Below are 14,783 nucleotides of genomic sequence, written 5' to 3' on the forward strand. Positions count from 1 at the left end.
TGTATATGTTATATTTTCATTATATATATGAGTTTTTAATATATCCTAGATACAAATCAGATATATGATTTGCAAATATTTTTTCTCATTCTGTAGGCTGTCTTTTCGCATTCTTGATGGTTTCCTTTGAAGCCCAAATGTTTTTAATTTTGGTGACACAGACATTGTTTTCGTTTGCTTGTGCTTTTGGTTATATTTAAGAAAGCTTTACATAATCCAAGTCACAGAGATTTACTCCTGAGTTTTCTTCTAAGAGTTTTATAATTTTGACTCTTACATTCTGAGTTAATTTTTGTGCATGGTGTGAGGAAGGGGTCCAACTTTATTCTTTTGCATGTCGATATTTAATTGTTCCAGCACCATTTATTGAATTAAGGTTTTTTAAATATCTAACTCATTTAATCTTTACAACATCCCTTTGAGGTAGGTCCTATTAATTCCCCCAGAGAGGAAAGGTTTAGTATTTTTCTGTTCACTCAGGTATTGCATGGCAGGGAGGAGAGGGGACCTAGGCAGTTTGGCCTCAGAGGCCACACTCTAACCATGAATTTCTCTTCACCTCTCTCCTTCTACCTGTTGGCAGGGAAGAACTACCTCAAAAACAGTCAGTCAGTCATACAAAGAGAACATTTTCTTTCTTATATATTGTGGTTATGCTGAAATGCTTCTGCTTTCTTAATTTGTCTGTGGTTGGTGAATTCAGTTAGTTGTAGCATTGGCTTGTATGAATTCAGGGTCACAGTTTCCAATCCTTATAGTTTGGTTACATCTCACTGACACCCTAGTCAATAATATTTAGTCTTAGTCACCAGAGAGATCAAACTAGGGGGAGGATGACCATTACCAGTTCTAGAACCTCACCAGCCCACACAAGTTCTAGCTGTGGTGGGCCAGGAGCCCTGTGGCCCTCCCACACCCTGAAATGGAATCTTTCACTTCTCTTAAGACTGTTTCCATTAACAGCACTGGACTAGGAACACAGCCCTCAGCTCTTGTTCAGGAACTGCTGCTTGGCAGATCTGCAGATCTGCCCTCGCTTTATCGTAACATTTTCTGACTCAGCCTGTTTGTAAGATGTTCATAGGAATTAAACAGATATATGAGTAACATGATACATTTTTACAAATCTGAGTCTATAAAAATTTTCATAGTCTTTCTCAAGCTTACTTCGTGATTCATCTGCTTGAATGGCCTGAGTACCAAACTCAGAGAGGCCCAGAATTCTCTTCAGTCAAGCTTTCATTCCTCCCCATCTTCTCTGAGCTGATTTCCTTTGGTCTCTGGGAAATCACTTTGGCCACTTGGTCTGTACTCATGCACATGACTGCCGCTGCATTCAGAGAAACGAGCCGTGTTCCAGTGTAACAGAGCAGATGTAGGCTAACTACCACAGTAGCTTGTGGTAAAATGAACAAAGCAAGGTGTGATTGATGTCTTTCCCAGCCACCGGGCTGTAAATGCCCCCAAAGCAGGGGCTCTGTCTCTTGCACTCTCTGTTATATCCCCAGTGCCTCGTATAAGACTCAGTAAGTGTGTTGAGTGTGAGAGAGGAACCTTAAGGGACATTTTGAAGAGGCCAAGTACATAGTCGTACTATATTTCAAGTAGGACAATGCTTAGTGAACATCCTCTCGTTTTAAAGCTGGTAGTCTTCTATTTTAATAGTTAAGGGATTTGGTAGGAAGGAGAGAGAGGGGGAAAAGCCTAATATATAAATTACTGTGGTTAGTTGGGGTGAAGTTTGAGGTGCTAGTTTCATTTTTCATAAATGGCGAAAATCAAGAGGAAGGAAGCAATGCTATAAATGTAGAGAGGGGGTGAAGAATTTGAAGGTTTGGGAAGTTTAGTTAGTAAGAATGCCACCCCATTTTAAGATAGCTTTTTATATTTCTTTTGCATTTGGCTTGTAATGTGGCACTTATAACAACCTAGAAAAGCAGGCCAGGCAGGTGGAGTCAGCCTCATTTTACAGACAAGGAAGCTGATTCAAAGTTAGGAATTTACCATGTGTTAAGTAGCTTATACTAATAGGTAGTGAGGTTGGAACTTGACTTATATCTTCAGACTTTAAGTTCAGTATTTTTCTTATGCCTTTCATCCCCACCTAGTTTTCCCAAACAATCATCCTAAGGGGGGGGGGGGTTAAATCTAATGAGATAAGCTTTTATCTGTTCTTCTCATTAATCTAGCATGGAGCTGGGGTAAATCTAATATCCTTTTGTTAAGAACCAGTAAAAAGCTGTCCCAAGTGGAGATTTATCTTCACTGGGCTTTTATTTCATGAAACACTTTGAAATACTTATGAGGTAACTGCGAAAGCATGCCATTGGCATAATGAGTCACTCCAACTGTCTAGCTATGCTGGAGGCAAGAGAAGGCAGAAGATTGGGGACTTTTGTTAATGGAGTGAGTCCTGGGTTGAGCAGCTGCTGGCTGCTGAACTGAAATAGTGAAGTAGGGCTGTTCGATGACCCTGTCCTGCGGGAGAAGAGAGATCAGTTCTTCTTCAGAGAGTTCATCGTTTTCTCTTGCTCTCTCTCACCAGGTTTTGAAGGCAGCACCTGTGAGCGGAATATTGATGACTGCCCCAACCACCGGTGTCAGAACGGAGGGGTTTGTGTGGATGGGGTCAATACCTACAACTGCCGCTGCCCCCCTCAGTGGACAGGTATGTACCGTGTGGTGAATCGGCCAGGGGGGGGCACGGATTGGTAACCAGAGGCAGGCTGCTGTAGAAGTGGGCACCTTTCACAAGGTCTCTGTGCTAGGTCATTGTGCTGACCATGTACGTTCTCCTGTGTTCACTTAAAGGAATGTGTTCACAGGTACTTACTGAGCGTGGCTCTGAACTCAGCACCGTGCTAGTTGCTGGGGCAGCTGTGAGAGAAGAGCATTACTGACGGACTCGGAGGTTATCTGGGAAAAGCAGCCCATCGCCTGGAATATAGTAGATGCGTAATAAATATCTGAGAGGAAAAGAACATGCTTAAATGTGAAGATAGAAATGTTTTTATCACACACACACACATAAATGGTAGCTGTGTGAAGTAATGGATGTGTTAACTAACCTTATGGTGGTAATTATTTGCAATATATATGTATATCAAATAATCACATTGTGTACCTTAAACTTACACAATGTTATATGTCAGTCATATCTCAATAAAAATGGGGGGCGGGGTGGAGGGGGGAAGGATTACAACTTGTCAAATTTTGGTGTCATATCAAAGAATATTCATAATTATATGAAAAGGCTATTAGAATATTCCTCTTCCAACTTCAAAAAAAAGTACAAGTTATAGAGACCTCAAGAGTTCAGAGCTTATTGTTTCTTCACAGACAGAACTCCACCTCATCTTATTGTTGTGTCCTGTAATTATGCAAAGGGTTGGGCAGGTGCTCTTGATACATTTTTATGACGCCCATCTACCTTTCTATTTTTCCCTCTTTCATATCCTTTTTTCACATCGGACAAAAATAGGTTTTTTTTTTGCCTCTGATACTAGTATCAGAAGAGTAGCCTTGCTTAATTTTAAAACCTCTTGGAAGTTTCTGATATTGTCTTAGGCAGATTTTCCACTTCTGTTTGAAAGCTAAGTGATTTTTTGCAGACATTCAGATCCCATTTCTGTTTATTTATCTAACTGAAAGTGGAGACAATTAAGAACTGATTAAGTGATTAAGAACTGAGCCTTTTTTGAGAGAAATTGATTGAGTTAATGCGGAAACCCAAGAATAAGTTATGATATAAAGAAGAAACTACAGTACCTGTGAGGGATGGTGCCCGGCAAAGAAGTCTTGATGTTGGATTGCCGCCAACCCTACCTGGTATTTAGTGCTAAGAATTGCTTTCCCTTATCTGTGGCAGCTAATTATTTAGAGTACTTTTTGAGCTGTAGACTATGAGTAAAAAAAAGGTTAAAAGGGTTTAAAACTTCAATAACACGATTTTCTGGAAAGGCACACATTTCTGCTTTTAATCCCCAGACTGTCCATTTGTAATACTTTCCCACTGGGTTTCCTAGAATTGGATTTCCCCTAGAATTTCTACTTGATGTCTTGATCCTACGCCTTCACTCCCAAACCCCTGCTCTTTCTGTCTTCTCTCTTTAGCTTTTGCCATTTCTCTGGTAGATTTTTCAAAGGCCATTTATTTTCACCTTAAAAAATTACTATGAAGTTAATTACATGACAATAATGGGAAAGATTTGAATTTTTCTCTTTTTAATGTCCCTCGAAGTGGTGTTGGGTGGGATGAGATGCTGGTTAGGGACTTGGCCCCATTCTCTTCTCTCCCTTGCCCTGCGGGAGAGGAGAAGGGCTCCGTGTGGTTCTAAGCTCTGAACAGTCAAGATGAAATGATATTGTGATTTCGTTACTGGTTTTTCTTTGATACCACACTCAGTTAGTTTCCTGCTTTGATATGAAATAGGAAAACCCAATCATGGGGCACGTTTTCCCAGTGAAATGATAATTTACCAACATTTCTTACCCCAGGATGTTTAATAAATTCCTCTTTTCTGTGAAGGTCCTTGTAAGATGTTTCTTTCTCCATGTGTTCTTGTATTTCTAGAAAAGATGGCAGACATGATGGGTAAATCCAGTGTGGTAATATTTATTTATTTTGATCTGCTGTCGTATAAAGTGACCCCCTTCCTTTGGTTTCTTGCCACAGTTTTCCTTCCTCTATGTCACTCCTCCCAATTCTTTGGTTTCCAATGACAACCTGTTGTTTGCTCTCCTCCCCACCAACAGGATAAAGTCCAAGGTTCTTCCACTTCATATGAATGAAGTCCTTCCTGGCCTCAGCCATGTATTAGTATGTTCTGCTTTATACAACCTAAAGAAATGACTGGGGCTGGGGGCTGGGAGTTAACTGATGTTTATTAGCACCCCAATAAGTGCTGATTACGTTGTTTTTGATTTGGTAGCCACTAGACACACCTATTGTGCCACAACTGAACAATACCTGATTTTTTTTTAAAGTTAAGCTTTGCAGTAACTGTATGAAGGGTAGAGTTTATGAAATATCCTTTTTACAGATGATCATGGGTCTCAGAAGAGCTAAACATTTACTCAAGGCACATAGTGGTTCGGCTAGAAGTTGAACCAAGTCTGTGCTCAATCTGTGGTCCTTTTCCTATGCAAATTTACTCTATGGGTGGTCTTTTTGAAATTTTTTTTGTTTTTAAGAACTTTGATTCTTTTTAATTGATTGAAAGTACAATTTATAGTTATATTAGTCTAGGATATGGTGCTTTAACTCTTTGTGTTTCTCCTTTTTAAAAGTTTACCTGTTAATTTGAGATTCAAAATTAATATTAAGTGAATGTTTACTATTTAGTCTGGTGGTCTTTTCATTATACCTAAAAGCTTTATTACAACTTCGTTCAGAATTCCCTTTATAATTTCCAGCTGTAGGGTTTAAGCGTGAACTGTTTCGTCTGGCTTTTGACAAAATAGAAAAAGAAGGGTTGGAGTAGGTTTCTAGGAGAGGGAATGAAGTTGCCAGCTATCCGAAAAAGAATGGATGGGATTGTGGAGCTGAAAAAACTAGGTATCAATTTGAAATAAGTGGAGATTTGGGAATCTGCCATGTTTTTAATGAGAAGAGCCTGCTACATCCTGTGTTGGATGTGCACAAACATGGAAGGCTTAGTCTTCTATAGCAAATTTCAGGCTTCACATGACCAGAGTTTTTCCAAGTCTGTTTATGGTTTGATTTCAGGTAAATGTGTCAGCTTCCCCCCTCCCCCCACCCCTACTTTTTTTTTTTTTGAAGTCTTTATTTGTCAACCATGGAACTGATATCTCTTAGTTACTTTATTGGGGTATTGGGTGAATGAATGGTGCAATAAAAAGCTTTTTGAGTTTATACTCACCAAACAATTATCTTGTAAAACATTCTGAATTCTGCTGTTTGATATGGTAGCCACTAGACACACCTATTGTGCCACAACTGAACAATACCTGATTTTTTTTTAAAGTAAAATGTCTCATTAATAATGTTTTACATATTGATTAGATGCTAAAATGATGTTTTAGATACACAGAGTTAGATAAAATATAATATTGAAGTTAATTTTACCAGTTTCTTTTGCCCTTTTTAAGTGCCACCAGAAAATTTAAAATTACATCTGTGGTCCTAGCCGGTTTGGCTCAGTGGATAGAGCGTTGGCCTGCGGACTGAAGGGTCCTGGGTTCGATTCCAATCAGGGTCACATGCCCGGTTGCGGGCTTGATCCCCAGTGAGGGGCATGCAGGAGGCAGCCAATTGATGATTCTCATCATTGATGTTTCTAGCTCTCTCTGCCTCTCCCTTCCTCTCTGAAATCAATAAAAACATGTTTAAAAAAATTACATCTTTGTCTCTGAGACATTTCTATTGGACCACACTACTTTAGCGGCAAAGATGTTCTTTGGTGTTACCATTGCTGCTACTGGGTAGATGTGTCCTCTTTGATCCTGATAGGTAGAGGTGGGCTTGAAACTGTCTGTAGAGGGGCCTTGTGTTGGCCTCACTGGAAAAAAACATGGTGGCCATGCTCTGGTGTGGTTCCCACATCAATGGTGTGCAGAACTGATCTCTAGCCCATCGCAGAACCTTTTTACTTGGTGTGACTCTCTAGACTAGTATTCGTTTATGCCCTCAAAACCTACCACCCTTCTGGCCAAGCTAAAACCCAGGCAGAAGAAAGAAATGGAATTGGACAAATGATTTAGTTTTTTATTGGTAGATTGTGATGGAGTTAGTTCCCTTTACGAAATGGAAGTACACCCGAGGATCGGACGAAGCCCAAGCACACGTGTTTTTACTGTTACTGTATCTGGCCCCAAGCCATCTGCCATCTTATGAGAGAAGTTCTGCTCTGGCAGATAGCCACCTAAGAAAACAAAAGTTATGAAAGGCCCCCAAATTAACTAAGGCAGTGCAGATTAATGTTTTGTCTACGTAGATTGCTATTTGGATTTTCTTTTTAAAGGTTCATTTCCTTCAGAATTAAAGTTGCCTCTAAACTCCACTCACAAATTCCTCTCTGGCAGCTTTTGGTTTTGGGTTCACTCCTAGGGCAGACATGATTTATTTTCCTGTCCTTGTTATTAACCCAGAAATGTAATTTCAGCTTGGGCTTGGAATAGTGCTCTGGGACACTGAGCAGAAGTGAACAATGGAAGTTAGGTGGGAATGAGTCTAATAAAACCGACTACATTGTCTCTCAGCTCCTTTATAACACGACGAGCCTGAACGTGGGCTCAGACTCCCTTTGCTGTTGGTTGCTCCAATTTCAGTAAAATTTTTTGGCATGAATCACGAGGAACATACCACCAGAGGTGCTGCGTGAGCTCCTTCTGGCAGGAAGTGGAGTCTTTCCATGGTGGTATTTTCATTTTGAACTGAATATTCCCATTCCAGTCCGGCCTCTGGTTGGTGACCAGCTATGCTCTGAGGAGACTTCCCTCACAGCCACTTTTCTGCTCTTTTTGGTTGAGAGTGGAAATGATGTAATTACATCTGGGCCTATAGATGTTTTCTCCTTCGCTTTCTGCATGGGGAATTGGAAAATGCAGCTCCCATTTCAGTTTCTTTGCTGTCAACTCGGTTGCGAGGCCTCGATAATAAGCCTGTTTTCTGGAATTCTGCTTCCCCAACCCAATTTCAGTTCACTGTCAGTTGGGCAGACTGCCAGAGTGCTGGCCTGAAGCACCCTCACCCCAGAGCTGATTAGTGGTTGTGTTGGTGGGGACAGGGGTAGGGGGTTAGTATAGCCCCCACGAAATGCAGGAGGGGAGACCAGGAGGGAATTTTCTGCCCTCGTCCGTGACGCAGTGTCTGGCTTTGGCTATATTCCAGGCAAGGCCCAGTTTCACTTCATGGCTTTTAAAGGCCCCACTGAATGGTCATAAGGTAGCTTCAGTAACAGATATTTATTGAATAACTAATTCAAATATACTATGCTGGATGCCGTAGAGACATGAAGAAAGACATCATTTTCTGTCTTTAAAGAAGGGTCAAGTGCCTAGAAAGAAATAGTCTACATAACCACAGTGGGAGTTAGAAAGTACGAATAGACGTGACTTTGAAAGAAAGATGGACAGGAATTGGGGACCATCTAAGTTCTCCATTGAATGAGGGGGTAGATTGAGAAGAGTTAACTTCTGTTTTGAATCTGAGTAATAGAAACCTGTGGGGACTGTTGACAGAGAAATGGGCTAGAGATGATGGTGAGTTTGAGGTGAGTTTTCCAAGTGAAAAGCATTCAGCAGAAAGACACAGGAGGTCAGAGCAGAAGTAGGGGCCAGGCAGGGACTTAAATTTTGAGTCTTGTTTTTGGTTGCCTTGGGAATGTATCAAGTCTGTAAGGGAAAGTGTGTGGAGTGAGAAGAACAGAGGGTTGGGACCTGAATTGTGAGAAATGTCTGCATTAAAGAAAACGGATGAGAAAAGGGATTCAAAGAAGGAAGATGAGAAAAAGGGGATGTGGGAGTTGGGAAGAAGCTCGCCATTGTAGCATCACTGCATTGTAAGATTGTGCCCTCAATTCGACTCTGCATGCCTCTATTTTGGCACCTGTCGTATTTCACTCCTCTTCCTGGTTTATATGCTTGCTTCACCTAGTAGACTCTCAGCCTCTGGTGGGCTGGGAACTGGCATTCCCAGGTCCGGTTTTAACAAATGGTGGTTATTGAATGAGTGACAACCAGGAGACTCAAATAAGAATGATAATTATACAGTTAATCAGAATTTTTGAAGTTATTGGAAATCTTCTAAAATGTGGTTTCAATATAAAAGGAGAAAAAGAGACCAGATTGCAAGGGGTTAAAAAGAAAAGTGGGTGTTGAGGAAGGAGGAAAAGGAGGAGTGGGCATAGTCAGTTAAGATTTTGTACAGCTCGAAAGGGGAGAAAGGAAGCTGGCCCGAGCTATAGGGGACAGAAACTTCATTCATGTGACCAACCGTAGAACCTTGGCTAGACTAAGAATTAAGACGGCTAGAAGAGGTTGGTTAATGAACTGGATTATTTTGGGAAGGGCTTTTAGAAGTTTTAGTGGGGGGTAAATTAGGTGAAATGGTGGTTGGGAATGGGAAAGGAGGGAGGTGGAAGTTATAGTCAGAGAGTGTACCAAGTTTGAGATCTTGGAATGGGAACAGTGAATATCACATAATGAGATCCAGAATGTGAGTATGTTCGTGATATGGAGTAGATGTGGAGGTCTGTTGAGAAAATTAAGAACTCTTGGCTCAAATGACATTATTAGTTTCCAACCCAGATATTGATTTCATGGGAGATGGGAGAGGAAAGAGTGAGAAGAACATAAAGCCATGTGCTTAAGTCATTTAAGGAAGTGGAAATGGTCCATGAGGACAATAGAGAGAGGTGTGAGGTGTTCTTTTTATTTCTGAACATATACATGTTTAGAAAAATTTGGATTTGAATCAACTTCTCTATTTTTCAGTGTCAAAATGAAACTATACCAATTGCCTTTTCTGCAAGATGAGGAATATTGTCTCTTTACTCTCCAGATTTTGTTTCTATGATCTGGCATTTAAAAATACATATATAGTATTATTAGTACTGAATTTTAAAATCTTATACATATTCTTCAAAAGTTATTCTTGATATTTATACTGTTTTATAATGCAATTTATAATGTTTTAGACAGTTCTATGTGTGACTTGCTTTGTGTTAACTACCAGTACATTCATATCACAACCTTTTCATTCCTGAGTTATTTATTTTTATTTATTCTTTTCAGTTAAATGAGTACATCTTTGAGTATTTTTTTGCCCCAGAAAAGTTAAATGTTGGCATATCTTCAGAGTTCTTGGATTTTTGGATTTTAGTTGCCTTCTTATACAAATAGCATCTTGTCTAGATATTGAATTATTGGGCCACAAATTAATCTTATCAAGTTTCTAGATATTGTTCCTTTGCTTCTTGTTGTGAGTATTAGAGGGAAGTTCCGTGTCAGACATGTCAGTCTCAGGCTCTGCGTCTCCTCTCTCTCAAATCAAATCTTCAACCAATATTGGTTATAGGTGTTTTATCTCAGTACTTTTTGAGCCCTTTGGAGCTGCAGACTTAAGTCTGATCTTACCTCAGAAAATGGTGTCTTTTTCATTTGTTTTTGTGTTTTCAGGAACCTATTACCTTTACATTGGGTCTTCATTCTCCCCCATGGCTGAAATCTTCTCTGTCACTATTATAATTTGCTGTTTTTTCCTTAGCATTTTATGAGAATTTCTTAAGCTTTTCCTTCACAACACTGATTTTTTTCTTCATTATTAGTTCTGTCCTTTGTAGCTTCCAATTCTGATTTTTACTTGAACTGCATTTTATATTGTTATAATATTTAAACTCATTGAATCTAGTTCCTCTCTATTTCTGCCTTTCTCTCAGCCTGCCTCCTTTCATCAGAGTCCGATGTCCTGTATTATTTTTCATTTCTTTTTAGACTTACATGTGTTTAAATTTCTTGAGAGTACAGAACCAGTTCTTTCTAAATTTATTAGTTTCTGGAAGTGAATATTTTTCACAAGCATGCCCTTCTTGTACATCTTAAGTGGTATGTTCCACATCTTTCATATTTCAGAATGTTTTTAATAGGTGTTGTTTTTTCCATTTTACTCATTCTGCTCATGGTAACTGCTTGCCTGTAAACAGTAGGTTGATTCTCTTTGGAACCCCTGCTGCGGTTTTTCCTTGCAGAGAAGTGAGGGGGTCTTTACATAAACTGGAATAACAGCCCAGCAGCCCACGGAGCGGAGAGAGAGCCAGAGCATGAGCCTCCTGGCAGGGGGACCAAAGCTTGGCACCATTTTCTTCTCTGTGCCAGGGCTCGGCTCTCAAAATGTCTAGCTTTGGCACAGCATCCGCTGCTTGTCATTCGAGGTTTGAGCCTGGATGCTCTTTGGTGCTGCTGCATCTGGAATTGGCCCGGACGCACTGACTTTCTCGTTGCTAGAGTGGCCACGGGAGCCCTGGAACCCCTCAGGGTTTTAAATTGCTGTTGACCTGCAAGGGTGAGATGGAGTTCAGTCCATTCTCCCCGCAGCAGCAGAGTGGGCTTCCTGAACACAAATGGATCGTGTGGTTTCTTTGCTTAAAACACTTCCGTGGGTCCTCCTTGTCTCTAGATAGAGTTCCAAAGCTCTGCATATAACTCCCCCTGCAGCCATATCTCCTTGATGCATGCCTTGTTATTGAATCTCACAGGGGTTTTTTCATTACCTCAAATGAGCCATGTTCTCTCTTCTGTTCAAACCTATGCACGTACACTTCCTTAAGCCTAAAATATTCTCCATTTCATCCCCTTCCCACGCACACTCTCACACACATACACACTCTTGCACCACCTGGCTAACATATGAAGTCTGTGTGTGTGTGTGTGTGTGTGTGTGTGTGTGTGTCTCAGTAATTTAAAGTTTATTCTGGTATAATGCAGCTTATCCTGACTTTAGGTTGTATTAGATGGCATGCTTCTGAGTCTGTTCCCAAGATACTCTGTTGTGCTTATCTCTGTTTTAAGACTCGTGCAATCTCTGGCACTAGGGAGTCATCTGGGTTTGGATTACATAGCAGTAAGCAAATGGGTAAAAGAACTTTAGAAATAGTTAAAGCAGGAGACCATCATGATTTTAGAATATGGAGCCCAATGCTGCCGTTACTGTTAATATTTGGATGATAAATTCTTGTTTTTCATGCAAACTTAGGTGGCTTGGAGGGGTAGTCTATAGGAAAATGAATTATAAAAAAAAATACACTGCCTTGATATGAGATGCCATTAGTCCCATAATTGTAGTTTGCCCATGAAACATATTATCCCCAACGGAACTGGAGAATTTAGTTCTTCTCTGTTGTCCTACTCTGTGCTCCCAAGGCAGCACGCACCAATTAGAGCTGTTATTGCCCCCTGTATAATGGTTTGGTTGTAAAACCTGTATTTGTCTATAAGTTCTGCAGGGTAGAAGCCATAACTGTTTTATTCACCATTATAGCCCCAGTATGTATAGGTCAGGCCTGGCACATAGTATAAACATGTTTATTGAATAAGTGAATGAATGAACAAATTGGGCATTACCTTTCCGTTTGTTTCTGACCCGCCCTTATCCCTCCAAATTTAGGGCTGTGATTGGGTTCTTTTGGGATCTCGTTATCTCTCTGAGATACTTTATTGTCTTTCCCCAGTGTGGACCAGGCCTTGTACTACATCGTAAAACTGGAGTCATTGTATGAGAGGATTACATTTGACAATCAGTTAAGTGCTTAACAGTGTCTTGTACCTAGAAATGGCTTAATGAATGAATGTTTACTGGTTGAAGTCAGTAGCAGCTTTAGGGAATTAAGAAAACATGGATTCTTTGCCTACTTACCTTCAAGCAGATGGAAGCAATTGGAAGAGGAGGACCTCTATCAAAGAGGGCTGACTGGCATTATTCGCAGATAACATGATACTGTATAGAAAACCCTAAAGACTCCACCCAAAAAACTGCTAGATTTAATCAATAACTTTAGCAATTAACAGGATACAAAATTAACATTCAGAAATTAATGGCATTTTTATATACCAATAATAAATTCTTAGAAAGAGAAACTAAAAAAAAAACCAATCCCATTTACCATTGCAACAACAACAAAAAATAAGATACCTAGGGATAAACCAAGGTGCTAAAAGACCTGTACTCGGAAGACTATAGGACATTGAAAAAAAAATCGAGGCCCGGCCAATGTGGCTCAGTTGGTTGGACGTCTTCCCAAACACCAGGAGGTTGCTGGTTCGATTTCTAGTCAGGGCACATGCCCGGGTTGCAAGCTTGATTCCCAGAGGGGACGTGCTGGGGGCAGCCGATTAGTGTTTCTCTCTCATCGATGTTTCTACCTCTCCCTTCCTCTCTCTGAAATCAATAAAATAAAATATTTTAAAAAGAATAAATAGAGGAAGATATAAACAAATGAGGGGGAGGCGGGATGGAAACCAGAATGGTAGAGCCAATGGTGTTTCAAAGGGAGAGACTGGAGAGGTAGGCAGAAAACCTGGATAGGATTTATAATTTCATCCTAAGTAGAATGGAAGTCATCAATGTGTTTCACAGGCAAAATGCACAATCCACTCTACATGGTGATATTCTGAGCGACTCTTTAGAAAATTTATTGATCAGGTTGCAGGGAAACTAGGCTTTTGAGGAGTCTGGGAAAAGGTCATGGCATCTAGAAATGGAGGCAACATTCACATTCACTGAGCGTCTTGGATTTATCCATACGTGTATCCCTCACCCCTACACTCTCCCCTTACCCACTGCATACCCAGGTCTTGTGTACACACCACTGCTTTGTGCACACGCACATTCTCTCATTAGGCAGACCCCGTGGACTCCAGTGTTCTTACGGAATGCTTCAACCAGCTTTAGTGCCAGCAGGCAGCTGAATGGGCATCTTGTCCTCTGTTCTTTCACTTCAGCTTCCGAATGGAAAACTGTGTTTAGAGGAGAAGGTCTCTCAGGACAGAGGTTGTAAGAATGTTCTGCTCTGAAATGGAAAGATGAGCTTGGCGACTGCTGGTTGAAGGGTGTACTGGAGACTGAATTCTCTTGATTTAACCACGGAAGAGAGGAGGTAGCAGGGTCAGGGCAAGGGCCAGCCCAGCTCTTTTTTTATATGTTCTCATGTGGTGATTGTTGTTGCAATGAGAGTTGACCCTTAGCAGGGCCATTGATGTGATAAAAGTTTTTCCCACACACTTCACAGTTGAGAGATGCCTGGGAAGGGAGGGGGCTTCTTCCCAAAGTGCTAAGGCTCAGTGATCACGCCGCCTCCCCCCTCCTCCTCGTACTTCCCAGTCACTTGTGACTCCAGGTCAGATGGATGGTTTGTTTGTGGTGTCTTGAGAGCCACAACAAGCTGTTTGTATCCCAGTGCATTGCAGCTCACGCGGCCCCCTGGGCTAGAGCTTGATGCTGGTGCGGTCCAGGCCATGGTTTCCATTTCAGGACAGTCCTCTCATATTTACTGCCACAGTTGGACCCACGATGGACCCTATGGTTTCCAGACAGTAGGATGGGGCAGTAAGAAAAGATTGGCATGGAAGCGACCCTACTCCAGTAAAACCAGCACAGCAGGCGTATGTTTCTAATGGTGAAGTAGTAGTGTCATCTCCTTAGTAGAACTGCGGAGGCATTTTGCTCTTCCCTGTTTTTCACTCCTGCCCTGTCCCTCCGCAGTCAGCTCAGCATCTCCTTCCCTGTTTTGAAGACTAACTTGATCTACCATCCGCACTTAATGATTTCCATTTTTTATTTTGTCTCATTGTTCTTCCAACTGGCTGTGTAGACGTGGACAAGTCAGTGTACCTCTCTGGTCCTAATTTCCTCATCTGTAAAAATGAGCACGTTAGATTAGGTCTGAGGTCTACTTCTCCACTGACACCAAGTGTCTGATACAGTGCGTGACACGTACACCGAGGTGAATGGCAGACACAGTCCCTGCCCTGGTGGATGTGAATTTGGAGATTTCCCTAAGTGACGGGAGAGGTCAAAGGAGGAGAAGTAATTAGCCACATAAGTAAGAGGGGGAAGAATATGTGAGGTAGAACAGGAAATGCAGAGGGTCTGGGGTAGGAAAGAAGATAATGTTAAGGTACCATCAGTAAGGCATCATGGCCAGAGTGAAATATGTGAAGGGAAGATATGAAGTTGAGATATATTTATGAGGCAAACTGTCAGCCAGAAAATTATCAGTAGCCACAGGAGGCTCTAAGCGTGTAAGGTGTCAGCAAAGGATTTGGTA

At 41.1% G+C, this 14,783-nt stretch overlaps 1 protein-coding gene and 1 pseudogene across 1 annotated transcript in view; one reads left to right on the plus strand and one right to left on the minus strand.

Moving 5' to 3' along the window:
- NOTCH2 (notch 2) overlaps positions 1-14,783 on the plus strand; it is a 96,935-nt gene that overhangs the window by 29,632 nt on the left and 52,520 nt on the right. The window contains exon 5 of the mRNA XM_014550098.1: positions 2,546-2,668. Coding sequence (XP_014405584.1) covers positions 2,546-2,668 — 123 coding nt within the window. The remainder of the gene's footprint in view (positions 1-2,545; positions 2,669-14,783) is intronic.
- On the minus strand, positions 9,629-11,818 carry LOC106728285 (annotated as a pseudogene).

This window comes from Myotis brandtii, unplaced genomic scaffold (genome assembly GCF_000412655.1).
Source record: "Myotis brandtii unplaced genomic scaffold, ASM41265v1 scaffold582, whole genome shotgun sequence".
Taxonomy (NCBI): domain Eukaryota; kingdom Metazoa; phylum Chordata; class Mammalia; order Chiroptera; family Vespertilionidae; genus Myotis; species Myotis brandtii.